General features: G+C 40.2%; 4 protein-coding genes across 4 annotated transcripts; 2 read left to right on the plus strand and 2 right to left on the minus strand.

Annotated features, from left to right (window-relative positions):
* Nucleotides 1-1,055: 1,055 nt before the first annotated feature.
* LOC116255759 (serine/threonine-protein kinase PCRK1-like) lies at nt 1,056-6,145 on the plus strand. The gene is made up of 4 exons (XM_031631735.2): nt 1,056-2,107; nt 3,626-3,886; nt 4,785-4,907; nt 5,334-6,145. Exons 1-4 carry the CDS (start codon nt 1,700-1,702, stop codon nt 5,856-5,858), a joined length of 1,317 nt encoding a protein of 438 aa, XP_031487595.1. The 5' UTR covers nt 1,056-1,699; the 3' UTR covers nt 5,859-6,145.
* Nucleotides 6,146-7,892: 1,747 nt separating this feature from the next.
* LOC116255761 (serine/arginine-rich SC35-like splicing factor SCL30) lies at nt 7,893-13,229 on the plus strand. The gene is made up of 8 exons (XM_031631737.2): nt 7,893-8,051; nt 8,639-8,791; nt 8,912-8,989; nt 10,012-10,176; nt 10,702-10,742; nt 12,390-12,474; nt 12,580-12,771; nt 12,865-13,229. The coding sequence occupies exons 2-8, from the start codon at nt 8,646-8,648 to the stop codon at nt 12,977-12,979; spliced, it is 822 nt and encodes a 273-aa protein (XP_031487597.1). The 5' UTR covers nt 7,893-8,051; nt 8,639-8,645; the 3' UTR covers nt 12,980-13,229.
* A 625-nt stretch (nt 13,230-13,854) lies between these two features.
* LOC116255760 (uncharacterized) lies at nt 13,855-20,269 on the minus strand. Its single transcript, XM_031631736.2, has 11 exons — nt 19,968-20,269; nt 19,762-19,837; nt 19,560-19,657; nt 18,578-18,679; nt 18,253-18,339; nt 18,035-18,151; nt 17,582-17,685; nt 15,690-15,829; nt 14,690-14,826; nt 14,382-14,609; nt 13,855-14,155 (listed from the first exon to the last, which is right to left on the minus strand). The coding sequence occupies exons 1-10, from the start codon at nt 20,187-20,189 to the stop codon at nt 14,472-14,474; spliced, it is 1,221 nt and encodes a 406-aa protein (XP_031487596.1). The 5' UTR covers nt 20,190-20,269; the 3' UTR covers nt 13,855-14,155; nt 14,382-14,471.
* Nucleotides 20,270-21,762: 1,493 nt separating this feature from the next.
* On the minus strand, nt 21,763-26,131 carry LOC116255807 (receptor-like cytoplasmic kinase 176). Its single transcript, XM_031631838.2, has 6 exons — nt 25,723-26,131; nt 24,073-24,404; nt 23,790-23,925; nt 23,047-23,189; nt 22,820-22,943; nt 21,763-22,724 (listed from the first exon to the last, which is right to left on the minus strand). Exons 1-6 carry the CDS (start codon nt 25,784-25,786, stop codon nt 22,270-22,272), a joined length of 1,254 nt encoding a protein of 417 aa, XP_031487698.1. The 5' UTR covers nt 25,787-26,131; the 3' UTR covers nt 21,763-22,269.
* Nucleotides 26,132-27,793: the final 1,662 nt, after the last annotated feature.

Genomic DNA, 27,793 nt, shown 5'->3' on the forward strand with positions numbered 1-27,793 from the left:
TCTAGCCATGGCATAGCCAGGCCCTCCCCTCCCTCCGCCCGTGGTTGGAAGCAGCAGGTAACATGGTCAGCAAATACTTGACCCAGCTGTGGAAATTTTGTTTATTAATAGCGCATAATTATGATATATATATATATATATATATATATATATATATATATATATAATCAACCTTTGCAAGTATTTTTATTTGGATTAGATTTATATATCTGCCCACGTCCGTAACTGTTAGCATTAAGTAAGCAACATATAAAATGTTAGTTTTTCTATCCTCTTCAGTGACTGCTAGCATTAAGTAAGAAATATATTAAATGTTGACATGAGAAATGCTAGAACAAAAAAAGAACGCGACAATTTATCTCTTCTCTTTCATTTTCACTTTGATGTTGCAAAAAATAAAATCCTTTTAACACATCGGGAGTCCGAAGGATGCAACTTTCTCTTATTTTTTCATGAGAGAATTCTTCTTTCTCACCAACAATAACGGAGTAAGCTTCCAAGTTTTCTCACCAACAACAAAAATGATTTACAAGCTTTAGATTTGTTGGTTCAGCAAACGGATTAAATTTTTATACTTGGGGCCGCGTTCAGGTGGAAAGCGAGAATGGGGGATTTCCCAAAGAGAATTGTTTTCGAGAAAGCAGCGATCCAAGCAGACCTTTGCAAACTCAGATGCTGACAATGGCAGACTCTGTCCCCTCTGCCATCGAATCCCTTGAATTCAATCCAACTCTCTCCTTTACTTTTATTTTGGTACATTTAAAATGTTCATGTATAATTTTTTCTAAACTTGAAATAGTAAAGTTCAAAATTTGCATCCTGTACTAATCTACAGAAAATATATAATTTATCGGGAAATCAGGATCGAACAACTAGATTGTGACAAAAAAATTAGATTAAACATATCTACAGCTTTTAAGCTTGTGAAATATGATTAAAAGCATCTTCCATATGAACCGCTCCAAGAAACGGACATTATTTATTTATCGATTTTGTCGTGTGGTGTCATATTAAATACATATTCCGCTTTTTCGGATCCACTAGGATGCCTTCAGACCCTCCCTCTCTTTCTCTCACATCCTCTCTTGTACGTTGGATCAAACCGCTCAAAACGCCACCCTGACACAGTTGCAGTCTTCCTCTCTCTCTCTCTGTGTTGGTCCCATGGCGTCACGTTTCCTTGCGACTACAACATTCAGGAACGGTCTGCAGAAACACCATCTCTCTCTCTCTCTCTCTCATCCGAAAAAGAGGAAGAAACAAGACAAACCAAAGAATCTCTGGGAAGAAACCCAAAAGAGAACTCACCAAATCCCGTCCTCCCTCCCAATTCTGGTTTTCCTACTCCATTTTTTGTTAAAAATACGAACTCCCAACGTCCCTTCTTTTATTATTCCAGGAGCCAATATTCTCCCATCGTTTCTCTTCTATCTATCCTTCCCTTGTTGTTCTGTGTTATTGTTTCTCTCCGTTCCTGTGTCAATCGATAGTCCATTGGCCAACAAGCCCACCCTTCTCAGCGACCAACTTCTCCTGGTTCTTCAACGCCCCATTTTTCCTACCATCTTTCTGTATCCTGGGTTGTCTTGTTTCCTGGGTTGTCTTGTTTCCTTGCTTATCATCTTTTTCTTCCTTCTCCCGACTTGGGGCTTGCGTGGGTCTCTGCCGTTTTGAGGCTCTACTCGTCGATTTTTGTAGCATGAAGTGCTTCTACTTCTCTCATGGCGAGAGGAGGGAGGCGGAGGAGGAAGCAGCGAACTGCGGGAACAACGGCTCCGTCGTCAGCGGCGGAAGCAGCCTGGTCAGAGTTTCGTGGGCGTGGTCGATCGGAGGCGGGGCGTCGAATGCGAGCAATGTGGAGGGAAGATCGTCGGGGCTTGAATCGACGTGCTCCGATTTCAGGTGGAGGAATTTGTCCAGGAGCAGGAACGATCTCCGCGTCTTCGAGTTCGCGGAGCTGAAGCTGGCGACGAAGGGGTTCAGTCGGGCGCTGATCATTGGTGAGGGGGGGTTCGGGTCTGTGTACAAGGGCGTCGTCGGCGCCACCCATGATCCCAACGCGAAGATGGAGGTTGCCATTAAGCAATTGAATCGCAACGGCTTGCAGGCATGTTTCTTTTTCTGTTCTTCCCTGTCTTTTGATTTCTATAAGATGCAGAATATGATGAATTTGTCATACTAGCTTTTTTAATGTATGCCTGGACTGTAACGACATAGTCTTTACTGATCCAAACGCCCAGCTTAGCCGATTCCAATTCCAACACGGCCCATAGCCTGCTTCTTGTTTGCAGCTATACTTTGTGACAGCATCACCCGAACATCACCTCAATACCCACCCCGATTGATCTCAAGGCACCCCAGAGACAGTCAAGCTTTCCGTTTCTCTATCCTTTTATTTTTTCAATGTGAATTTTTAGTAAGCGAAGGTTTTAGGCTTTATTTGTTGTTCTGAGTTTCAGTTGGTAATTGGTATCATTCTAGTATTAAGTCCGAGATAGGGGCTTCATTGAGGCACACCCTCAATGGGAAGCCTTCGAGTCATAGGACTGACATGAGGTAATGCATACAGGGCAAAGATTTTCGGTCTGTGTAAAATAAGTCCAATAAGATAAATCTCATCTGATCTGCAAACATTCAGAAATAAGACTTCTGCATGCCTGCGTGTTGGAGAAACCATGCACTTTTAGTACACGCTTCCTCAAAGTCCACGCTGTTTTCTCATAATTGAAGTTCTTAAATGATTAGATACCATTTACCACCTTCAAGTACAGGTCCAGTTGCGGAGTTTCTGAAATCTAATTAAACTGTTTCTTAGCATGCAGTTTCTCACATGGTATGCGCAATTAAATTTGAGATAGGTATTGAACCAATAGGAGTTACAAGATCTACTGTTAGAAGCTTTAAAGATTTCTTTTAGGAGACACTGGTAATATAATGCCTGGTCATGGAAAAGATTAGGAAAGTTAACTCTTGTACAGACGTTGTGCTACTGTATTTTTGTCTCCAAGCACTTCCATAGACAGCATTTTCTGCTTGTGAAAGACCTTATATCTGAACAGGATGTTTCTCCTAGTGGCTGATAGGCAAGAGTTTCAAAGGCCCTAGAAGAATGAGATAGGTCTTACCTTTTAGCTATTCTAGATATTTGGCATTTTATGAAGAAGACAATCTAAGGTGCGTGAAAAGTCAGATGTTGTCTGCACTCTACATAAACCTTTCAGCAGATGATTTCCATTTTAAAATATTGAAAGTGACCTCCCTAGGTATTTAAGACATAATCGGCCTACAAAAGTTGACCCTGTTGTGAAATCAAGAGGGGTTATGCCAGTCCACAATGGCTGACATAGCACACGTCGGCCTTTTTTTTTTTTTGGCTTTTGTTTTGTTTTTGCTTTTTTAATCCCAGAGTGATAGGATGGTATTAAGCTTAGAACCACATGATCAATTTCGTCGTATGTACATTGTATGAAAATTGACTGTTTTGTTTAAGTGGTAGATAATTGAACATCAAAAATTGAACTGATGCTACATTTACGGTTTTTTTTCTTCTCCATTTGCCAGTATAAGCTTTCCTGCATTTGGTCGCTTTTTGTAGCATATTTAACAGTTCTTTTTTAGTATGCAGGGGCACAAGGAGTGGATGACAGAAGTCAATTTTCTTGGTGTGGTGAAGCACCCAAACCTTGTCAAGTTAGTGGGATATTGCGCTGAGGATGGTGAAAGAGGGATCCAAAGGCTCTTGGTTTATGAGCTTATGCCAAATAGAAGCCTTGAGGATCATTTGCTGGCTCGATTTTCAGAGCCTCTTCCATGGGTTCTTAGATTGAGAATTGCCCAGGATGCTGCTCGTGGTTTAGCATATCTACATGAGGAAATGGAATTTCAGGTAGTGCATCATTGATCATGTATTTGAGGCTTATTGGCAGTTGGTAACTCATTCACCTGTTTCCCTTATGGGAACTATCACGGGTTATTGATCACTATGCATTTTCAGGTTAGGAACAAGCAAAACATTAATCATTCTTTTGGTAGTTCAGCTTAGATACCGATCCTTAGCTTGTTGAAGAAACTTAGTTCCTAAGGGATCTTTGGCAGTGACCTTGTTTTCTCCTAGTCATGACACCTTCTTGAGTTCTTCTTAGTAAAATTTAGATAGATTTATCGTATAAAACATAATTAGTTATAGTGAATAATCTTTGACTAATAAAACCTGGGATGGGAGGAAAGCTATCTGAATTTTGAGGTGAATGTGCAAAAAAAATTTCTGCCTTGCATGGTTGAGACCCCATCTTTGTAACTAGTTTCTATTTTAGGAACATGCCAATTGCTTTATGTCAGATTGAAAGTTGTTGCTTATATATTCTTGCTTGTTCTCTCAGAATTTCTGTTATACCATTCATTGAGCAAACCATTTGGAACAGGTTGTTTGAATTCCTAGATTAAGTAACTACAAGAAAAGGCATTGACTTGTGCCACCAACTTCAAAGCAAGTATTGTTTTCTAAAACCATTTGCACTTTTTAGGAGTCACCAACATGCTATTCATAAGTTTATACTGTAAATGCAGGTTCCTTTGGAATAATAAATTAGGGTTAGTATCTCTTAAGTTCATCTCAGCTTTTGAAATTTTACACCTTATTGCTGCTTATGCTGGGAACTTTTGTCAGTTTGTTTTGATCTTATGTGCTTTTCTCTTCTTCTTTTTCTTTGCAATTCTTCTTCTTCTTTTTTGTTCCCATTGATAAACTATAGAATAGGCTTACAATATTTCTATCTTCGGTGCAGCTAATTTTTCGAGATTTCAAAGCATCAAACATCCTTCTGGATAGCAACTTCAATGCAAAGCTCTCAGATTTTGGTCTAGCAAGGGAGGGACCGGCTGAAGGTTTTAGTCACATTTCTACCGCTGTATGTATTTAATTGGTTTCTGAACAAACAAATGGCTATAGTTCTTTTAAGTTTGTGAATATGGAATTTGGGATTTTGTTCCACAATTTTTTGCTTGCATTGCTTGTAGCAGAAATAGTGGGTGACTTTAATGGTTTTTAGTAGCCTATCATCTTCTTATTTTCCACTGCTTGTGAATATTAGAAGAGACGGCTGGTGGTAATCTCTAGGAAAATATGGTCAGATGTTATTTCACATGGGTCCACGCAAAGACCTGAAGGAATTGTTTTTCGAAATTCCACACACACAAACACGTGCATCTCGTTGTCTTTTGGTGCTGTCTAAATGAATTTTGTTATGCCAAAGCCATCCATCCACTCATGTAATCCATATCCTGTGCACAGGCAGTTTTTGTTGTCCATTCTTATGCCTTCAAGTTTGAAGCAGGTTGTTGGCACCATTGGCTACGCCGCTCCAGAGTATGTCCAGACTGGGAGATTGACTGCAAAAAGTGATGTCTGGAGCTATGGAGTAGTTCTCTATGAACTGATGACCGGCAGGCGGTCAGTGGACAAAAATCGGCCAAGAAGTGAGCAGAAACTTTTGGAATGGGTTAGACCATATGCATCAGATCCCAAAAGATTTCGTATCATAATGGACGCAAGACTTGAGGGGCAGTACTGTTTAAAATCCGTGCAGAAACTAATTGCTCTTGCTAATAGATGTCTGATGAGGCAACCACGGTGTCGGCCGAAGATGAGTGAGGTGGTTGAGTCCCTAAATGAGATCATTGAAATTGCTCATATTGGAAGCCAAGAAGCAGCAGATAAATCTCTATCCTCTGTTGTGACTGGATTGGAGAAGATTCGCAGCAACTCGAAGCGAATTTTTGACTTTAAGGAGAAATTAATTCACATGAGGAATAAGGAAAATAAGGGGTTGGGTGTTCCTAAAAAACAGGAGGGAGGTTAGCAACCTTACGCACAGCAGTATTCATTGATATTGTTTCAAAGGGGTTGATTGAAGGAAAAAAGGGTTGATTTGAGGTCCAATTTCTTGGCAAGCGGCAGATAGACCATGGAATGCCCATCACTGTCATCTCTCTTTCTTCGAGGATTGAACTGAAAGATCAAGGACCCGTCCATCATTCGTGGAGATGCATTGGAGGGTGATGTAAATATGTTTTTCCAGGTACATTTGTAAATTCATTTCAGGAATGCAGCTTTTGTCATTCAAATGTATTATAAGTGCCTTATTGTCATGGTTCTGGAATTTTTTTTTAAATTTTTGCCCTCTCTCTCTCTTTATCTCTCTCTCTCTCTCTCTATCCCCTCCTACCTCTTCCCCGCCACCACCTTCCCCTCACCTTTTCCTGGGCACCAATAGTACAAAGGAAAGCTTGTGCTTGGGTCTCTGGGCAATGGCGAACCTATATTCATTCATTAGATGCATGGACACAAGGTTACTGGAATCCAATACTGAAGTTAGTAAGCACAGGACAAAGTCAAAACCTATTGATCTGTAGGGAAACTGGAAGCATTACTTGTTATGTACGTGTATACTTTTTATGGTTCTGTGTTGGTCACTCAAAAACTTTGTTGATCTAAAGCTGTGTAAGATCCTCCAATTCTTACGAAGTTCCTCATTTACTCCGGTAATTTCCATCCTTTCAGCTCGTCTTAGATGCTATACCGTTTGATTGGTCACGTTGAAGCTTCTGCACTGAGTGTTGTTTCTGATGAGTAACGTCGTGGTGTTGCTCGATTTTTCTTTTTTTTTCTTTTTTGCTCTTTCTGGTTTTTACGGTTCTCCTCTGTCACACTTGTTGGGGAATCTTTTTCATTTGAAAGACGAAAGCAGAGACCGTTCCGAGTCAAACATGGTTCTTTCACTGAAAGCCAACTCGATTGGCCTCGGCTATAGTCATTGATGGTCCTTCCAGATGACTACAAAGCACGTTTGTTTGTCGCCTCTGTGATCTGTATTCTCAAAAACAAGGTGGACCGCCCTGCTCGTTATCTATCACAGAAGTTTAAAAATGGGATCTCTCTCTCTCTCTCTCTCTCTCTCTGTGAAACAAGGTAGACTGAAACTTCTGTGCGCCATCTTATCACAGAAGTTTCGGTCTTATGAAAATGGGTTCTCTCTCTCTCTCTCTCTCTCCCTGCTGCTGGGGAGGGCAGGGGGTTAGGTCCTCCCCCGTCTCATATCAAAGAGGCAGACAGGGTAATGCTGTTCATGAGCTGAATTGAGCTCGGTCGACTTGACGCGACTCTTATATTGCTCCGTTCGAGCTCAAGTCCAAGGTCAGCCCTCGATAGACTGAGTTCCTGTTAGAGCTCAACTCGTTTAAGCTCATTTGTTAACTTTTCATTTGACTTCATCCATTTTCTTGGTTTTTGTGTTTGATTTTTTTTTTTTTTAAGATAACTTAGATTAAATAAGCTGACTTGAGTTTAACATTTATAAGATCTAGTTTTCAGTTCATCTTGAACGAGTTCGAATCGAACTCAAGTACACTTGCCTAGACTAGTTCATCCACCTCCTTGTTTGGATGCTCAATTCTGTCAAACGTCATGATATATATATATAATTTTATTATTTATTTAGTTAACGCATTATGTGTATTTCTAATTTTATTATGTATATTTCTGATTTTTTAATTTATGTGGAATGTGCATAGGTCCTACCTAGGCTGAATACTGATTTTTTTTAGTTCGATGTTTCGATTCTATAAAAAGGGTTAATATGGTATTAACACTTGTGTGAATTCGTGAAATTTCATAATCAAGCCCTGCCTTGCTATCACAAATTAACAAATAAATCAAGTAAAAACCGGGCCCTCTCCGTGCTGAGATCGAGTCGATACGAATCTCACTCCAATGTTAAACTTGTCCTGTTTTTTATTCGGATGTCGAATGCATGATCCGATACAAAACGGGTTCAACAAATCCGATACGAACGGACTTAATAAATGCGATACAACCGGGTCGTTCCGGCCACTTTCCCATTATTAAAATAAAGCCCACGAGTCTCCGCTCGTTTTCTTCTTCGTCTCCGTCTCTCCACCGCTGTCTCGAAACCCTAATCCCTGCCTCCTCCCTCTCTCTCTCTCTCGCACGCCCGCACCGGCTTTCTGCGTATCTCTGTTACTCATTTGGCACGGTATGGCTTTCTTCTTCTGCTTCGATCTAGCTTCTTCGTCTCTTCCCTTTTTGTTGTTTAGGGTTTTCGTACATGCATGCTTCTTGCTACCAGGAATTGGGGCTGATTTTTGTTGGGTTTTTCGCGTTTCTCTATTAATGTCTGCTTTTTGTAGCACTATCTTCGGTTGTTTGACGATAACCCATTACTCCGCCAAATATTTGGCTGGTTTTGGGGCTTCTCCTCCTTTCGCTTTTTACAATCATTCTGTTTCTTCTGGAGATAGAAACCCTATCCTTTTGCTTCGTCATTTTTGCAAAGCTGGCGGCAGTGTCAAATTTTAAGTGGGTACTGATGTTTCCTGTTTGTCGTCGGAATCCACGATTAATCGGGAATTGTGGATTAGCTCCTACCTCCTTTGTTCACTTTATTAGGCGACGTAATTTTATCGTTTTCTTGTCTTAGTTTTTCGTCTTTTCATTCACTTTTGTGCTCTTACATCATGAGTGCAATCTTTGTCTTTGATCCAACATCCAAAAATGATAAAGTGTCCCGTGTAGAGTTATTATTGATTATTCCCCTTTATGTATTGAGGCATCTTCTTGCAGTTCCAGTATGAGGAGGTACAGTCCCTACTATAGCCCTCCAAGAAGGGGATATGGTGGAAGAGGAAGAAGTCCTCCTCCTAGAGGGAGGTATGGCGGCCGAAAAGAAAGTAGTAGTGGAAGTCTCCTGGTCCGAAATATTCCTCTGGATTGCAGGTAATGTGATTGCATTTGCCCATATATTGGTTTATCCTAAGGTAGACACTAGACAGCATTGCATATTGTTGAACTGTTGTTTGAATAGTGTTTGAGTCTACATATTTGACTTCCTTGCAGGCAAGAAGATCTTCGAATTCCATTTGAACGCTATGGGCCTATAAGGGATGTGTATCTGCCAAAGGACTATTACACAGGGTATGGTTTCCTTGATATAAATGGGTGCTAGATGTCTACGGTCCTGCTACTAGTCATTGTCGATTATCTTCATCAACTATTTTCATGTTCCTTAATGGGACATGTACTACTGTTGAACCGCTTTTCAGAGAAAAATTTTCTACCTTTCATATGCTTTATTCTTATCCGTGGTGAAATTATTAAATGGATATTTGGCAATGGTGCCCTTGTTCACTGATAAATATATTTAATGCTGCAATTGGTCTATTTTGGCTTTCAGTGACATGCTGTGTTCTTCAAATGAATTCACAATCTTTTGTTGAAAGAGTTATATCATTGAATGAATTCTTGTTATGAGGGGAAATTTGCTTTTATTTTCAAGCACATATTTTCTCTTTTCACAGTGAGTTGTTCTTTTAACTGGTTCTCAGGGTATCTTCACTTGAAGTTGAAAACAAGCCCGTTGAGACCACTGTTTTGGGTTGCTTAACGTCTTGCTTTTTCTGAGGTGTAGCGTCAAAGTTCAAAAGAAGAAGTCTTATAATGACGAGAAATAATATAACTCACAAGAATAGAAGTTGAAGAAGATAGAAGGTTGCCAATTGAAGTCAAATGCATAAGAAGATAAATTTGGAGCAAGGTTGATATCAAGTGGTTGATGTATTCTCAAGAATGTGAAGAATTTGAAGTTTCATTCAATGTGAAGATTTTGAAGTTTCATGCATTTTTTGAAGTTGCAGTGCATACTGACTATAGATAAAGGTCAGCCACTAAGCTTGGATTGGTAGCTGCTTTTTAGTTAAGTGTGGAGTTCTTGCATTGGAAGTGTTGTTAAAGGTTTTGGAGCAAAAAACCACTAAATCATCATAATGCATATGCTATATCTGGACTGGTTGTCTTCTGCTCATTTCATTGTCACATGCTCTCTCTCTCTTTCTCTCTCTCTCTCTCTCTCTCTCTCTCTCTCTATATATATATATATATATATATATATATATATATATATATATATATATATCTAATTGGATTCTTTCTCTGTGCAGAGAACCTCGTGGCTTTGGCTTTGTGCAGTTTGTGGATCCTTTTGATGCTTCAGAAGCACAATATCATATGAATGGCCAAATATTTTGTGGACGTGAGTTAACAGTTGTTATTGCTGCAGAGACTCGCAAACGACCTGAAGAAATGAGAACCAGAGCACGAGTGAGGTATTCTTGCTGTTATATATTTGTAAATTGACGGTCTCTCTCTCTCGCTCCTCCTCTCTCTCTGAGCTTGAGTTTATGCTATGCTATCAAGTATCAGCAATAGTTCGAAACTATCACATTTTTATCATTAAAATATCTCCAAATGAAAAAATGTCACTTGTCGTATTATGGAGAAACACACACATACACACATATACGTGATTGTGATGGTTTACAACTCAAGGAATTTTTATTAATTGTTTGTCTGAATTTTTGCAAGAGAATTATTAGATAACTCTTGATTTCGTTGTTTACTTTCATTCTTTTAAAGAGTTTTTTTTTATATATAATTCATTTTTCCTTTTTTTGTATCTTAATATTTTACATAATTTGTAGATATTTTTGTCTACTTGTTTATAAATTAAATTACAAATTACTATTTTTCCCTGATTCTTTAAATTTGCGGCTGAGGTTGTGTGTGTGTGTGTGTGTGTGTGTGTTTCTCACTTCTTAGATTTCAATCTCACAAATTACTTTGTGTTTCAGAGGAGGTTCGGGATATGATGGTCGGAGGCCAACTTATTATGGTAATGCTCTTTGTCTAGTCTGGTAGCTGGAGAAACTTTTCTTATTGCTTTTGGGAAAATTATACAGTCAAGTCATCAATTTGCTTCAGTTGTTTCTTCTTGAATATGTCGCGTGTGGTCTAGTATCATTTGAGCCGTAGATAATGTGTTGAAAAGTTTCTCAATGCAAATTATATATTGTTCTTGGGGAACTAATAAGAAGGGATTGTACTCGGTGTTGTGATGTTGGACAAATGAAATAAGAATAATGGGTCTTGTAAACAGCTGCTGGGGTAGAAAATTTCCATAAAATTGTCGAAGGAATACAATGGTTGTTTAATTCATCACGATGGTGCATGGATATGCTGATGACCAGTATGGGTATTTTCTACAAATGAGAAACAAGCTGTTGGAGCCAACTAGTGACTGAAGTTATATACACCCAAGACATTGTCCACTTCGTGGAGAAACTGATAAACTGCAATAGGGTGTTTGTGAACAGAAGAGTCACCTAGGAGTCCAAAGTAATGTAATCAATGGGGATATGGAATGTTTGTTGAGCATGCTTGATCTTGCCCACAAATGGGTGGTGTCTGGGGATGCAGGTACCATCACCATTTGAAGCAACCTCGAGCATGTGATCTCTCGTTAACATCATTCATAATGTGATTGCGTGTTTGTGCGTATGAATGTGTATTTCATTGACAAAATGTTCCTTGCTGATTTATCATTTGCCATTGTGTGTGTGTGTGCAATTCATTGACATATTACTTGATTTAATGGGTAAGGAGTGTAGTAGCGTGTTGCAGAAAACCTTCGCTAATGGTGTATTTGATGCAGTAGCTTCTTAGTATTCTTAAGACTGATAAGTGATAACTGATGTTCAACTCTGAAATTGGCAAGGAGAAATCTGGTGCTTATCTACTGTCTGTTCGTTTTCTGTTTGGTATTCTATCTATAGACATCAGAATTGGTTATTATTTATTTCTCTCGACCAGGAACTAAAGTATTGTTTTGAATCTTTAGTTCCATGTTTTGTTACCTGAAAAGTTTGATGTCCACAGATGCAGAATGTTGAGAGAAGAGCCTGCGCTTTTGTGTGCATGAGAAAGAATATAGTTCTATGATATTTGACTAGTGCGATGACGTGTAGAATCTATAATATGCCTTTCAAGACTGCCATGGGATTGGAGGGTTTAGATTTATGTCAAGCTATTTTTTGTAGGCAACGGCGATCATGAATTGATCTTAGTAAACCATGATAAGAAGTAGAATTGTATCGGTTTCCTTTATGCCTCTGTACCTCAATTCTTATGTTCTTATGATTAGTGATTGCATCCACAAGTAAAAATAATAATCGTTATTCAGATCTCAAGGTTGCTTTTGTTTGGAGCGGAGCAATGTTATAGGATATCAGACTGGTCTTCTGATATTTCCTTCCTTTGTGAATTGACAGCAACCTTCACATGCTTTTTCTGTTCTAGGCTTTTAATATCATTTTTTATGCCTCTTAATGTTGAAAGAATCACATTTTTTTATCGTTGTAAAGAGATGTCCCACTTGATATAGAATATCTGGTTGTGTTGAGACTGATGTTTGGTTATGATTAGAAGGCATTCTGCTCTCATGCAAAGTTTGGACTGTAAATTTACTTTGTGGTCTGTCCAGGTCGATCACGGTCTCGATCTCGATCACCATCCCGATCCCGCTCCCCTGTAAACCACTCAGGTTCTAGGGCTAGGTACCGATCCAGGTATGTGCTTATTTAGTTATAAAGGCTGAACTTCTTGTTCTATTTTTGGGCTTCATTTTTCTTTGTCTTGTTCCTGTTTTTGTAATTAAAGTGTTTCTGGTTCAGGTCCTATTCCCCTGCGCCGAGGAGGAGACCCGAGTACTCTGTGTCACCAGAAAGGAGACAAGTAAAGGGATCAAGATCCCCCCCATATGCCCGTCCTTTAGATCGGGACGATGAATTAAACCATCGCCGGAGGTCCTACTCGCCAAAGTATGACATGGACAACCGTAGCCCGGTTGGCAACGGCTATGAAGGGTGGGTCTCCAACTCGAAGCCCCATGGTTGACTGCTTGAAGTATCTTTTTAGCCTCCTGTGTAGACGGTTTGAGTTTTGTTTAAAATTTGCAGGTCCCCACGCGGTGCGGGACGTCAGGACTGGGAATCTCCGAGACGCATTTCTAGGTCGCCACCGGGCTCTCGGTCGAGATCTGCAGACTTATCTCCGAGGCCTAGCCGCCGCTGACATATCGCAGAATACTCTAGTTATTGGTCTGTGCGTCGGGCTCCTTTCTTTTATTGTTTCAAGTGCAAGTGGATACTTCGACCTATGGAGGTGTAAAAGTTTTTGGGACTGACGTCTGTGAAGTGTGCGTTTTGTGAGCCATAAATATAGTTGTGGACTCCCATTATGTGCGACATGATGCTTGTCTTATATTAAGAAGCACTTGCAAGATGCTTTGACGCATTAAATAGATCCTTGTTTGATGCATTAAGTTGGACCCTTGTTTGATGCATTAAGTTGGACCCTTGTTTGATGCACTTGCTAGGTTGAACCATCTAATTAGATATGCTTCTGTTCGCCATGATCCCCATTGTTCTTTGGTGGTTCCAATCTGCTGACCTATAATTGAGCAGTTTAAGTACATGGTCTTATGATGACGCTTACGGAAGGGACACAACAGAGGCACATTCGCTGATCCAATCTCCTTTGACCATCGAAATGTGCCGATGAATAATTGGCAGTTGTTTTTACCATCGACGAACCGAAGCTATGAAACATGATAAACGGAAGAAAACAGTGCGAGGGGCCACGGAATTATGCGCATCATATCAAGTAAACCATTAGACTTTGGTCTTTCTCATGGTTATTGGGGGGACAGTATCTTACAGTTCCAGAGAACGCTCTGATGTGCAATAGCATGTCGACTTAAACGGATGGAAAAAGGTTTGAAGGACTACGCAATTACGTGCGTCATACCAGGTAAACCATTAGACTTGGTCTTTCTCGTGGTTATCTGGGGAGCAGTATCTTACAGCTCCAGAGAACGCGCTGATGCGCTACAGCACGTCGACTTCGGATGGAAACAGGTTTGAGGGACTACGGAATTATGTGCATCATAACAGGTAAACCATTAGAACTTGGTCTTGAAAATTTGCCCAGTTCTCGTGGTTATCTGGGGAGCAGTGTCTTACAGTTCCAGAGAACGCGCTGATGTTGCTACAGCATGTTGACTACTTGCGTGAAACCCAAAAACAAATCGGGGACAGGTCTTCGCTTTATTGTCACCCATTCCAAAAACTGTCCAGAACTGCCAGGGTTCTGAGCTGATGCATCACCCAATTGCTGCACGTGGACAAAAAATATCATCCTTTGCAAGCTTCAAGTGTGAATGGCTTCATCAGAACATCATAACATCATCTGCACGGAAGAGTTGGAGATGACATAAATCAAAACAATAGCAGGAAAGGGAAGTGCGGCGAAACTGAGTCAAGCAGCCCCTATTTCATGAATGCCTTGTGAATTAACGTTCCCTAGTCATTTCTACTCTTCATTAAAGTAACATGATATTATAAAATTAGTACGTGAAGTACATCGTTAACTGAAAAAAGAAAGGGAATCTCTGCATGTAACTTATGCCACTCACGTCTTGGCTTGATGAAAACAATTGCCACATGGGATTGGCTCGCCGCATTGTTCCGGTGTGTAGTCTTCAGGCATTGCAAGATGATTCAGCTTAATCCCCCACCGCCAAAGGGCTTTTTTGAAACTGATTGCGTAGCTGACCACATGCTGCGCTTGCATCCAGTCCTCGTGTTTGTCGAACGCTTACTGTAATGCGTCGGGACTCAAGGGCAGCAGTGAATGCTAGGACCTGTTTGACATTATAAGGAGTCAGGATACTCATATCAGGTAAAAGAGCTGATTATCACAAACGTAAAGTATAAAACATACCGCTTTCTTATATGGTCGTCTGAACTCTGAATCGTCAATTGGATTGAAGGGTATGACGTTCACATGGTGAACACGGCCCCAACCATGAAGCAGCTCGGCGAGTTCTATAGCTTGCTCAACGCTATCATTAACTCCATCTGGAAAAGAAAATAAGCAATAAAAAATTAAAAAATGAGAGAGAAGAGAGAGATTTTTCCTTCACTCTTAGGTTTGGCATCTCTGGCTCAACATTTAAGCGATAAGATTGGATAACTTTTTTGTCAGACTAATCTATTTTGCATTGATCCTATGCTTCAACTTATATCAGGTATTAAATTAGCCATTTAATAGTCTCTCTCTCCCTCTCTCTCCCTCTCTCTCTCTCTGACTGATGGTTTTCGTTTTCCAAGTTGAGTTTTGTCAAGCCATTCTACAAAAACAGTTGCATGTTTGAAATTGACAAGCACAGTTAACCGTGAATTGAGTGATAGGAAAAACAGGACATGTATTAAAGAAACCACAGTTGGGAACTCTTGACAATTTATTGTTTCTAAACAAATGTCTATATACCACACTGTTGCTCATAGTTTGTTGATGGTATTGCCAAACAAATCCTAAGCAGGAAGCCCAAAATTACATGACAACTTGTTCAAGGTAGACAAACAGCAAATGTACGGTAAAAAAGAGTTTTCTTAATATAGCCATATTACCGACAGCAGTTCATCATAACACTACCCAAAAGAAAAAAAGATTGTATCCCCTTCCCTTGATTCAAACGCCGCCGATCTTGGGAAAATTAGAAAAAGGTACCCTGTGATTGGCAAATATAAGGTTCAAATACTTAAGTGTATTGAAACAGATACAGAATATCATGTTTGTATCAGGGTCATGATTACTTACACCCAAAGGGAGAGATTTATAATCAGAAATGTTGTCAAAAGTTACCGCAGAATCCAGTTTACGAACTTTGCTCACAAGGTGATAAATGCAATTTCTAGAGGCTATCAGGAGCTAAACTTACCTAAAAGAGTGTACTCAAATGAAACTCTCCGTCCTGTTTCAAGGAAGTAATTTTTGCAATCTTGCATGATGGCATCCAGCGGGTATGCTTTTGCACTGGGAACAATTGTTTCCCTAAGCTTCTGGTTGGGAGCATGCAAACTGCAGATACAGAGAGATCAGACACTGAGATTTAGCAACTTTTATAGAAAAAACATAAAGAAAAATCAAATTGAAAGCAAGAAAATTTAATTTCTGCTGGCCCATCTTAGCTCCAGAGGGCAACCAAAAATAACCTGTCAGATGCCAGAATCCTACAACAGAATTTGGACCTAACTGCCAACAGATACTCCACTAGTGAAAGGCTTTAAACTTGCTAGCGGGAGAAAAAATCTCAATGAAATGGAGAGTCCTCAAGGTGGCACTGCAGCCTGATGCCACTTCTCCACACACACACACACACACACACACACACACACACACACACAGAGAGAGAGAGAGAGAGAGAGAGAGAGACAGACAGACAGACAAAACAGAGAGAAAGAGGCACTGAATTCTTGATGATGCATCTTTGATATGCATCCATGGTAAAGGAGAAAGTATAGAATTCGGAATATTGTCTTCTAGACAGAAATCTGATTTTTTTCACCTGATAAGAATCCAAGGGATGTGGGATTTCATACTTTACAACTATGAAGGAAGATTCAGGTGGCACTACGGCCTGATGCCTCTTCTCCACAGAGAGACAGAGAAGCACTGAATTCTTGATGATGGATCATTGATATCCATACATGGTAGAGGAGAGATTATAGGGTTCAAAATGTTGCGTCCTAGACAGAAATCGTTGTTTTTTCTCATGTGATAAGAATCCAAAGTTTGTGGGGTTTCACACTTTACAACTAAGAAGGAAGATTTAGGTAATAGAAACCTTTTGGGCTGCCAAAAAGAGAATCTTTGATCACCTTGGCTTTTATTTAGCAAGGGCAATCATCGCTACTATGTGGCTGGACACTATTAATGAGCCAAGGCCTGTTCACGGTGTTCCATGTTTTGACAGGCATCACCTTGTTAAATATTTGGAATAGGGTGTTTCCCAATTTATACATGGCTTGCTCACGCTCGGAACTGGTAAATTTCTGAGGCCTTTCAAGATAAGACGATCTATATATCAGTCCTACATATGACGATAAATATTTTTGGACCCGTGTATGCTGATCTATATGTCAGTCCTATACATCACTTTACCTCCCTCTGTCACATACTATAAATGTGTGAGAAGAAAGTTAGTAGCCACTAGAGGAATCAGCAGGAACTAGTTTCTGATTCTAACGAATTTGGACTGTAGAGTTATATTTATAAGGTAGAATCAATCAAAGAATTTATAATATGTCCAAAGAAGCATTAACATTATAATGCTGATAATTCCCGAATTCCATATGATGCATTATGGAAAAGCATGTACCACTAATCTACCAACACAGGTAATTAGAAAACCATGATTCTGGATGAGAATAGGCAAGTAAAAAGTAGCTCTGAGTAACTGAGACTCAACTGATTGCCTTACAGTCCCATTAGCTCTTCAAATTCCATTGACCAAATAAAGTTTCGCCAACATTTACATGGAGATGAATACTTTCCAAATTTGAGGTAGGACCATAAGCATCATCTAATCAGGGTACCTAATTCTCAAGGAATCTAATTTTCCTTGTTGACTGAGGTTCCGAGACCCTATATATGATTAACACGACTACTAGTGCAATTGGTTCCACTTACATGGACCAGAATTAACCATGGTTAGCTTTTGTGTTGCCACAAAAATAATTAGGTATAAAAACACAAATGACATAGCAACCTATAGTTCTACATTAATAGCTCAGATGATTACATGCTTAGCTTTTAGCAACAGGACCATACCTGACTGCCAATGTAGACTGAAGCTTGTACGTTGCTAACTTCTTGATTGTATTTGGTACACCCACTGTGGAAATTGTGATCATTCTTTGACCAATTTCTATATCCTAGGTGCCCAAAAAGTAGATTATGTGTAACCAGAATATCAGATATCAATACCAAGATAAAGAAAAAAAGTGAACATATAAGTTGCATAAATTAACATGTGTGCACGACAAATGTAGACATTCCAGAAGGAAAACAACAGAAAAAGAAAATCAGACAAACTCTTTTCATGTTACAGTCCCTACCATATTGACTATCCAGAAGCCAGGATTTATTGCCAAGCCAACAAAGGGCATTGGTAGAACAAGATACAGCTCATGAACCAGAAGCCTAATGACCTAAAGGAAGACCTCATCCAAGCGCTATATGATATCTGATAACAGCAATAATCATGTTTAGGAAATTAACGACCTTGTTCAAGCATCGGTGTGCTTCTAGAACTGAATTAAGATTTAACATCGGCTCCCCCATTCCCATGAATACGACATTTGACACCCTGTGCTTGAAGAGCTCCTCTATAGCTAATACCTGAAAACATTTTCATAAAATGGTTTCTTAAAGAAAACCTTCAATTAAGTAGAAAAAGTCCCAATCCTTCCTACAAATTATAACATGCACTGGATTTTAACCTGCTCAACAATCTCATAGGACTTAAGGTTTCTTGAGTATCCTCCCTTTCCAGTAGCACAGAACGCACAGCGCAATGGACAGCCAACCTAGGTAGTTTATCAGTAAGGAAAGTCAAGTTAGTAATTGTGGTAGCTGAAAATGTGCTAATAGCTTAAGGAAAAAAAGCAGCAATAATAAGAGCATCATAAAACGAGGAAGAATAGGATTGAAATGATTGAAGAACTAAACATAAACAAGAAAAACTAAATACAAACAAGAAATGACTCCGATCAAACCAAAAAATGTTGCATATAATGAGCTGTCTACAGGAGAGAACATACCCACCTGTGATGATACACAAGCAGTGAGCCTAATAGAACCTTTCTCATCTTCAGCTGGAATCCCAACAGTCTCAACCAGTCTTGAATCTTCCAGCTTCAGCAATACCTGTAATTGTCACCAACAGCCACATAATATTAGGGAACTAACTTCAAACTTCACAAAACATTACACACTGATAAATAAAAATTTCAAGAAATTCATTGAAGGCGGCCTCAAACTTTTCTTTTCACTAGGGAAGAGGGGGCAGTGTGCATCGGAACACCAGGGGACAGGTGTTAGGACGGAGGAAAGAACTATATTATTGATCAAAAGCTACAAAAGCCTGATAAAGAAAGACCCATATGAGCGGATGCTATCCTGACTTTGCCCTTTCACAATATCTATGTTTCCTAACCAAAAAGTATTTGTTGATGATTGACAACAAAGTGTGTTTGTAAGAGCTCATATGTGTCATTTTCTAAGGCGGCATTCCTAGCAACTTGCGCACAGAAGTGCATTTCTGGGAGTATAGGATCACCAAAAATGGATTAACCGAAGAGACACAACAAAATAATATGGGTGTTAAGGCGTCACGCTTTTACAAGTCAGATTCGCAAAAGATGCATAGTAACATATATATAGCAACTTTGTATGGGAAAAATTGTGGTCATTGCTCTACATTCTGGAGCTTTAATCTGAGAGAACTATACCTAGATATTGTACAGTAACATTTGCCTGTAAGATGGTTACTGGGGCCTTGGTGCTATCAGCACTGGACAACGAAATCAAGATAACAAAACTCCTCAATTCGTTCCCTTTTCTGATATTGTCTTTGATATGTATCTGACATACTTTCCTACTATCTTTGTTACTGCAAGAGACAGCCATTAGGCCAAGTACTGACATCGTTTTTGACAAATTGAGTGAACGACACCGTGCGCATCAACACCATGAACGAAAAACCAGAGGACATCACAAGGTGTGGAAATGAAGAAGACGGTATTACTTTGACGGTTCCATCCGATGCGGTGACGATTTTATGGATCGGCGAGCGACCAACCTTCCACCCCGCGTCCTTAAGGCTATCCCTGAATGCCTGCGGCACTATACAAGCAACTTCGTATTAACGATGAAGATTAAGCCACGAAAATTGACCCGAAACGTAATAAAGAAGGGGAACGAGTAAAATGAAGAAGCAAGAAACTTACGGTGGCTGAATTCCTGAATTTCCTTCACCTTCTTCTTGTAGAGCAGGTCGTGGAGCTGCTTTCCTCTGTAACTTTGCTGTGTGTGCGCGTGACAGAAAGGGAGAGTTGTTAAGATTTGCAAAGAGGACAATCCGAAGTTGAAATCATTTATACACAAACACACACACACACACACACACACACAGAGAGAGAGAGAGAGAGAGAACCTGGCCGAAGTCGGTGGCGAGCTGGCGAAGATCCTGCTCGGACAAGCCAAGGAGCACTCGGGAGGAAAATGCTGCTGCGGAGGAGGAAGCGGTGGCAGTGGCGGTGTCAGGAAGAGGAGCACAGCAGTAGAAGCGAGCGAGGGAAGGGCGAGGGTGCGGTGGCAGGCGGAGGCGGGAGAGGGGAGAGGCGCACGCCTGGTGCAGAAGCGGCAGCAGCGCCATTGCCACAAACCTTCTTCACTCTCTGTTCACCTCCCCTGTCTCCCACGCTTCCCTCCGTTTTTCCTTCCCAGCGGAACAGATTTTTTTGTCGGCCGCGCGTCGTTCCTTGAACGATGAAAAACAAGGCGATATTTTCAAAATATCTTTTTCTAAATGACATATAGGATATTGCTAAAAAGAAAAAACTTTCTAAAACAAATTACAGTTGAAGCTTTAGCAAAATGCATTCAAATAGCGATGCAAAGGGGGAGCTTATTACTGTTGCTGTAAAGATTGAATGGGGAGGATTCATATTAAAAACGCTCAAATTTGGGGAACTGTTAGTTTTATAGAAATAGTTTTTGTTAAGATTTCGTTTTCTAATCAATTCTTGAAACTTTGTCTGTGTATTTGGGGGCACATACCCAAAAGAACCATTTTGCATTCACTCGCTCTTGAAAATCATCCAAACACACTTCAAACGATTTTTTGGAGACATACAAAATGGAGTTCTGCAGTTTTACTCAGATGTAGGTTTATAAAAATTATGTAAGAAAAAAATTGAAATTAGTAGCAAAAAACTTTTAAATAAGAAAAAAAATCAACTTGGGTAAAAAGTAACACAAATATTGATTGAGAAATTGGATACATCCTTATAATGATATAGCACATATATTATTACAAAAATATATAAAAAATGGATCGAACAAAATACAGGATAAAACTGTTGCAGATTGACTTTGTCCAAGTGAATGCCCGATAAGCTTGAAAAAGCATGTGAATACAAACTAAGTCAAGTGGAAAATTTTGCATTGTGGCAAACAAACTCAAAAGTAGTGGGCCCTTTGAAAGTTGAGTGCAGAGCATGTATACCTAGTGGCATTAGGGCATGTTCTGGAGCGCGTTTTTAGCTCGTTTCTTTCATATGAGCGCGGTCTTTGCGTTCATAATGGTAGAACCCAATACCTAAGTTGAAAGGTACACCATTCCGAATTAATCTTAAGACGCCCCAAAAAGACCCAGAGGGACGCCCCAAAAAGACCCAGAGGAACTGGAGTGAAGGGCCATGCACGAACTTTATTCCCGATACTAAAGTTTTAGAACCTGTTAAAAATTCATGGCACACTTGTTCCCCATTTGTTTCTTCCTAATTCAATTTGATGATGGCAGTGACAATTAAAAACAAAAAAAGAAGCAAGGCCATGGCCATCCAGTTGCCATCACAGGACCATCAACTTTTTCTCATAGTGATAGCCAGAATTATTGACAACGAAGGCGAGCCAATCCGCTCCCATTATTGCCTCATCAATGGACGATCGAGCCTCAATTATGTGGAAGCAGGTCGCCATTGATGTTCAACAAACCCTTCTTTTTTTCTTTTCAAACTTACTAAGATTCGTGAAAAGCTTGCTTCTGAAACACCGAAAACTTGCTTCTCACGTTAAGCTTGTCGCTATGGCGTGACATAGATTATCCATTCGTTTAAATTTTTGTGCCCTTTTCTGATATCTGATTCTTCTTTAAGGGAAATTGTCATATTCACATGTTCCAAAACAGAGAACTCTCTCTCTCTCTCTCATCAGCATACAAAGACTGCCAAGGAAAGAACATTCTTCACAATATCGATAATAGACATGATTTTACAGAAGCCAAAAAACTTACAGATATTATACCCAAAGAGGGAAGGGAGGGGAAGGGGGGTCGATGCCTCCAAGACAGATCAGAACTAGAGACCCAGGAGCAACTACTAATTGAAGTACACAGACACCTCATAAGACAACAAATGAGACATCATACCAAGCCTCTCAATCTCCTTTGTGCCTACTATGCAAATGCTGCAAAGGAAACCCCCAACCTCGTAAATCCTTCTCACTGCTACATACCGAGTTCTAACTATATCAGCAGCATGAACCCCAGAGATGTATATGAAGAAGTAAGAACCACTCATAGTTCGTACACTGTAGCTGTCCCGCTGGTGTTTCCAAGTCCAGCAAGTAGGGAGACTCTGAGCATAGACAATAGAGGAAAAAAAACTAAAGCAGCACCGGAATTTTTCATTCTTCAGGTGCCTAAATGTTGTTTAGTATAATCTCCCTGGGCCTCATGAATACAGTGGTGAATCTGAAGGCCGAGGGTATGGAACTCTGCCACCGTTAGCGACATCAGAAGACCGTTGGTTCTTCTGAGCAGGTGCTGCGTTGTGGTGCCGCTTTTCTCTTCTGTGTTCTGACTGAGGGAGTTTGGGTGTTATTGGTTCCTGTAATTGCTCTAGATCTACCACAACTTCAGCCATGGTGGGCCTAAACTTTGGCTCCAGAGATAGGCACTGGAGTGCGAGTGCTGCAACTTTGTGAACAGACTTCATGTTGTACTGGCCTTGCAGCCGGTTATCGAAAACATGAAATAGCCTGCGCTTGCTGTTCAAATAAGGTTTGGCCCACTCCACAAGACTGTGCTCTCCAGGAGGCCGGTTCTTATCCACTGAACGTCGTCCAGATAGCATTTCTAGGATGACCACCCCGAAGCTGTATACATCACTCTTTGTAGATAGATGGCCTTGAAAATTAGATAAAGCAGGTGCATCAGAATAAGATAAAAACAGCTCTCTCTCTCTCTCTCTCTCTCGTGTGCACCAAAACAGTTGAAGGTACCTGTGGCAAGGTATTCAGGGGCCGCATATCCATATGTCCCCATGACCCTTGTTGATACGTGTGTCTTACCATCAGCAGGACCATCTTTTGCCAGCCCAAAGTCAGAAAGCTTGGCATTATAGTCCTGTATAATGTTAAATAAAGGGCAAGCAAGAATAAGAAGGATGAAACAAACGGAGAAAAGGTATAGAAGCACATAAACGGAGATCTAGATGGGCAATTCATACCGAGTCCAACAATATATTTGATGTCTTAAAATCACGATAAATTACTTTAGTTTCAGCACTATGCAGAAAGGCAAGTCCTTTTGCAGCCCCCAGAGCAACTTTCATCCGAAGGTTCCAAGGAAGTGGCTGGAAGTATGTCCCCCCTGAGCATGAACGTTCAAAATGATACAATGAGTTCCAGAAAAGGAAAAGAGACATAATCGGAAATAATGATCTATGCATTGAGCTCTTGGAATTGAATTGCTAACACTGATTTAACGACTAAAAACTAAAAAGATTTTCAACATCCACAGGTTTCTTTCATGCATCCTTAATATCATAAGATACTTTTTTCTTTTTCTCTCTGTTTGGTAGTTTTATCTTACAGCAAAAGACTCGAGGTAACTGACGGGGAAATTCTTATTCAAACTACAGTTGTCTCAGATGGAGTTATTTTTAGTTTCCGACTGTTGACTAGTGACACAAATCAGGCTAATCATTTTAAAGAAGGGTTCCCAAATTTTGATGAAGATTACAAAATCCCCACTGCAAGAACACCCATGAAGTAAAGGGAAGAATTTATAAAGCAGCTTATCTACGAAATAGTCCACGCTTTGTACCAATCAATAAAACATTCCATGCAAAACATGGAGAACAGAACTATAACTCAAAGCGCGTCCTTAATCAAACTGCAGTTGCCGGTGCTGTTATATAGAACACATAGAGGGCCGGTATTATGCACTAGAAGATGAGGAATAACTCACTCCTGAAAAGATGATTTTCCAAACATCCTCGAAGCATGAACTCGTAAACGAGTAAACGCTGATCATCTTCCAGACAATAGCCAATGAGTTTCACCAAATTTGGGTGAGAGAGCTGTCCCAAATAGTTCACCTCCGCCTGCAGGCTCGCAGACATAGCACAAATAAGAAAGCCAATTTATTTAATTACGACGTTCACTGAATAAGCAAATAGATAACAAGTAACATAATTCTTTCACGCTTTTTATGAACCCTTTGCACCATGGTCGATAATGTTTTGACTCACCAGCCACTCCCTGTGACCCTGAAGCCCCTCCTGATTAAGTCTCTTCACAGCAATGGCCAAGCCAGTTCCCGGTTTGGTTGCTGCCAAAGAATTTACATCAATCCAACCTTTGAATACTGAACCAAAACCCCCTTCTCCCAGAACAGAATCGGGCCGGAAGTTCCTGGTTGCAGCCTTCAGATCTGAGAAACTGAAGCTCTTCAAGTTTGACGCTTGCAATATCTCGCCCTCGCTTCTTGGAGTCTGAGGTGGAGCAGTAGATGCTGAGGAAAACTTGCTTAAATTGCTAACGTCTGTCCCATCTCTGCCACACGATTTTGATGAATTGGCACCTTAACAGAAAACGGCAAAACGAGAGCACTCAGTGATTAGGAAGATACACGAATGACGACCCCTACTATAAAATTAAGCCAATCCTCGACCGTTGACGTAGCAAAAAAACTAACTAAGAAACTATACTCAACCATCACCAAAAAACAAAAAACCACAGTTAGGCTAGAAAGAGATTCCGTTGAAAAGAAAAAAATGCAAAAATTGCAGGACGAAAGACAGGGTAGTGAATAAGGTTAACAAAAGAATCAGGTTATTCTTAATTCACAAAGACTCTATATATTGTTTGCGAAATGTGATTGACTTGGGGAAACAAGTACTGTATAGCCTTGCCAATTTTAAACAATACGGGAAGAGAATAAGAAGACAAAGTAGACCAAAAAGTTCAGCTCTTTATAAACGTGATCACATTGAGAAGTTTTTTTTTTTTTTTTTTTAAAGAAAAAGAAACCATAGCCGTAGCCAGTTAGGGCCACAGACAGTCGCAACTAAATCTGAACAACCATGCGTAAGATGAAGAACAAAATATTCCTCTCAGAAAATGAAGCGAGTCGATTTGAAACATAAAGCGTCTAACAAAATTCCATCAAATGCGAAACTCACGCAAGTACTTATAATCTTTTTCGACATTAACCAAAAAAATGGTACAACTGAAACGAAGAAGGATCAGCACGCGACTACCTATCTGTTAAGAAGGCGACGAAAGTGACGCTCAAGTTTTGCAGAGAAACCCGTATAGCTACATAGCAGTTCCGACGGTCCCTTTGAATGAATTGGTTAAGCAAGAAACCTAAGAAGAATTGTTTCCGTAAAGGTCTCGGAGCAAAAACTCCAAAAAAATAAATATCTACAAGAGCGGATTTTTAAGCTAATAATTTTGGTAAAAAAATCCAAGCATTTAAAAAAGGCATTTTTCAACTAGTGATCTTGCTCGAAGCTCAAAAATTTCCAAAAATAGAACAGTTATTAACTGCCGATCGTAGATTTTCACAAGAGACCAAACAGTAAACAAGCGCGCGAAGAATAAGAAGTGATTCTAGATAGAGAAACAGAATAGAGCGGAATAACACAACCAGGCAAGCACTTCCTGTCTGAAGGAAGAATCGTCGGAGATCACACAAAAAAACGGGCCAAGGAAACAAAAACAGAACAAGGGGAAAATTGTAGCCGAGAACTCATTTTGAGGCACGATCGCCAAGAAAACCACTCACAGTTCGCGCAATTAGTCCAGAAACCACATGTAATTGGGGAACAACAGCCAAAGCAAACGAAGGAAAAGTAACATTAATCCGAAGCTCGACCTAAGGCGCAGCGAATTACCTGTAGCCGGGACGCTATGGGACGGGCTCACTGCCTTGATTCTGGCAGTCCAGCAATTCCCCATCGCCGATTCACCAGCAGAAGAACATAAGAAGAAGAAGAAGAAGAAGAACGCAGGATCAGAAGAAAAAGAACAAGCGACCGATAGAAAGCCGCAGAAAATCTAGGGGCTTCGGTCCGCACAGAGGAGGAAGAAGAGCGAAAGGAGGGCGCACGGGATCCGCGAAGAGGAGAGAGAGAAGGAGACGAAGAACACGCAGGCCAACATCGAGGGCTTTAACGGTCAGAGATGGCGATGAGATCCGGATCGGACGGTCCAGAATCAGTCCCTTTGTCCATTTTTTCTACGAGAAGGAGGGGCCAGGGAGGCGAAGAAGCGAGGATTTTTCGCCTTCCACCCTTTTTCTTCTGCAAAATTTTAATACTTAAATAATTCCCGAGGAGACTGAGACAGTTGACCCGCTGATGCCATCGATGGCCGCCGGCCTCCTCTTCGGTCTACTAATCCGCCCAAAAATATCAGCTACATCCTCAAATCGTCACTTATTTCAATGTTTGTCCTTTTTTTTGAAGTATTTATACAAAGTGGACAAAAACGGAAACAATTTTTCTAAAAAGTTGTCCAAACATTAATCAAAATATATTGGTCACTTATCAAACAACATATTTTATTTGATTCTCATGGCGTTACGTCTGCTGGGTCGCATTGATGTGACGCTCAAACTCTAAGTCTAAGTCATATAGGCTGGGTCACATTGATGTGACGCTCAAACCCAAGAGAAGAGAGCAGAAGGGGGACACCGGGAGAGAGGGTGCTTCGACCTTTGCCTAGCGGCTCTTAAGCTCGCAACAAAAATGAAACAGGTTTTTTCTATATGCATTTTTTTGGCATGAATGAGCCAACTTGGGTGGCTCCTTTGACGTTAATTTTTTTTTTTTTTTTTTTTAATGTGAATGCTTTTAAGGCCGATTTGTTTAAAAAGTTCAGGCCGATCTTCAGATGCCACCTTAATCATATACTATGGAAAAGGTTGTACTTATTTATTGGAAGCAAACAGCCAAATTAACGATTATTCACATCCAAATCAACTTGTTATAAACTGGAAATATCTTCGATTGTCTCATCATGGACCCCGATTTCATGTGGTTGGTGGTCATCCAAATCACTGAAGCTCACATGGATCAATGATTTATAAAAAACAAGTTTACCAAGCTTTAGCGAGTCACAGGTGGGCGTTGGCATTAATCAACAAACCTAATCTATTGAGTGCATGCTCAAAGGTGTAAGAGAAGAATGTGGAGGATTTCAAGTTTAATTAAGACCTTAGATCGGGGTTAGGTCACGTGCATGATTCTAGCTGTCCATGATTTGTCTGGTTTTCTATTAAAATTTTCAATGAGCGAGAGGTTAACAATACACCGCCCAAAAGACACCCATTCACTAATTTTTTGCATTTTTTTTTCAATTTTGTCGACTCTCTTTCTATCTTTCACTTACACTTAATTGGTCAAGTTCCTATTCTAGAGAGCCAAATGTAGCGGTAAACAATGAGCTTGAACTCGAACTCAACTCGTTAAAGCTCAGCTCATGAATGAATTAGAGCCGAGTCATTTGCTTAAGGAGTCGAGCTCGAGTTCATGAGTCGACTCGTTCAAATGATGGAGTTGAGTTCGAGCTCAACACGTAACTGCTGAGTCAAGCTGGAGTCTTAATCAAGTCGATATATTCAATCGAGTTTACGAGTTTGACGAGCCTTAATCAAGTCAAACTCGAGCTCAATGTGTAATGATGAATATCAATTCTATTCAAACGAGTTTATCGAGCTTTAATCGAGTTGAGCTCGACCTCACCACGTAACTGTCGAGTCAAGCTCAAGCTGCTTCCGTCGAGCTATTCTCGAGCTCGAGCCAAGTCAAGCTTGGGGTTTCATTAGTCGAACCAAACTCGAGGGGACTGAACTCGGATTCGAATCGACTCGTGTTCACCTCTAACAAAATGTAGCCAAGTTGACGGATCCACTTGGCGGATTTGAACCCTTTTTGCTTACCACAAAATACAAAAAAAACATGG

Source organism: Nymphaea colorata, chromosome 6 (genome assembly GCF_008831285.2).
Source record: "Nymphaea colorata isolate Beijing-Zhang1983 chromosome 6, ASM883128v2, whole genome shotgun sequence".
Classification (NCBI taxonomy): domain Eukaryota; kingdom Viridiplantae; phylum Streptophyta; class Magnoliopsida; order Nymphaeales; family Nymphaeaceae; genus Nymphaea; species Nymphaea colorata.

Coding starts and splice junctions, on each gene's coding strand:
- LOC116255759 (XM_031631735.2), top strand. CDS start 1,700: ATGAAGTGCTTCTACTTCTCTCATGGCGAGAGGAGGGAGGCGGAGGAG. Junction 2,108..3,625: donor TGAATCGCAACGGCTTGCAG/GCATGTTTCTTT, acceptor TTTAGTATGCAG/GGGCACAAGGAGTGGATGAC. Junction 3,887..4,784: donor ATGAGGAAATGGAATTTCAG/GTAGTGCATCAT, acceptor TCTTCGGTGCAG/CTAATTTTTCGAGATTTCAA.
- LOC116255761 (XM_031631737.2), top strand. CDS start 8,646: ATGAGGAGGTACAGTCCCTACTATAGCCCTCCAAGAAGGGGATATGGT. Junction 8,792..8,911: donor AATATTCCTCTGGATTGCAG/GTAATGTGATTG, acceptor ACTTCCTTGCAG/GCAAGAAGATCTTCGAATTC. Junction 8,990..10,011: donor CCAAAGGACTATTACACAGG/GTATGGTTTCCT, acceptor TTCTCTGTGCAG/AGAACCTCGTGGCTTTGGCT.
- LOC116255760 (XM_031631736.2), bottom strand. CDS start 20,189: ATGGCGCTGCTGCCGCTTCTGCACCAGGCGTGCGCCTCTCCCCTCTCC. Junction 19,838..19,967: donor TCGCCACCGACTTCGGCCAG/GTTCTCTCTCTC, acceptor GCGCACACACAG/CAAAGTTACAGAGGAAAGCA. Junction 14,827..15,689: donor ATTTGAGTACACTCTTTTAG/GTAAGTTTAGCT, acceptor TTTCTTTTCCAG/ATGGAGTTAATGATAGCGTT.
- LOC116255807 (XM_031631838.2), bottom strand. CDS start 25,786: ATGGGGAATTGCTGGACTGCCAGAATCAAGGCAGTGAGCCCGTCCCAT. Junction 23,190..23,789: donor GGAAAATCATCTTTTCAGGA/GTGAGTTATTCC, acceptor GTTCATGCTCAG/GGGGGACATACTTCCAGCCA. Junction 22,725..22,819: donor CCCTGAATACCTTGCCACAG/GTACCTTCAACT, acceptor CTAATTTTCAAG/GCCATCTATCTACAAAGAGT.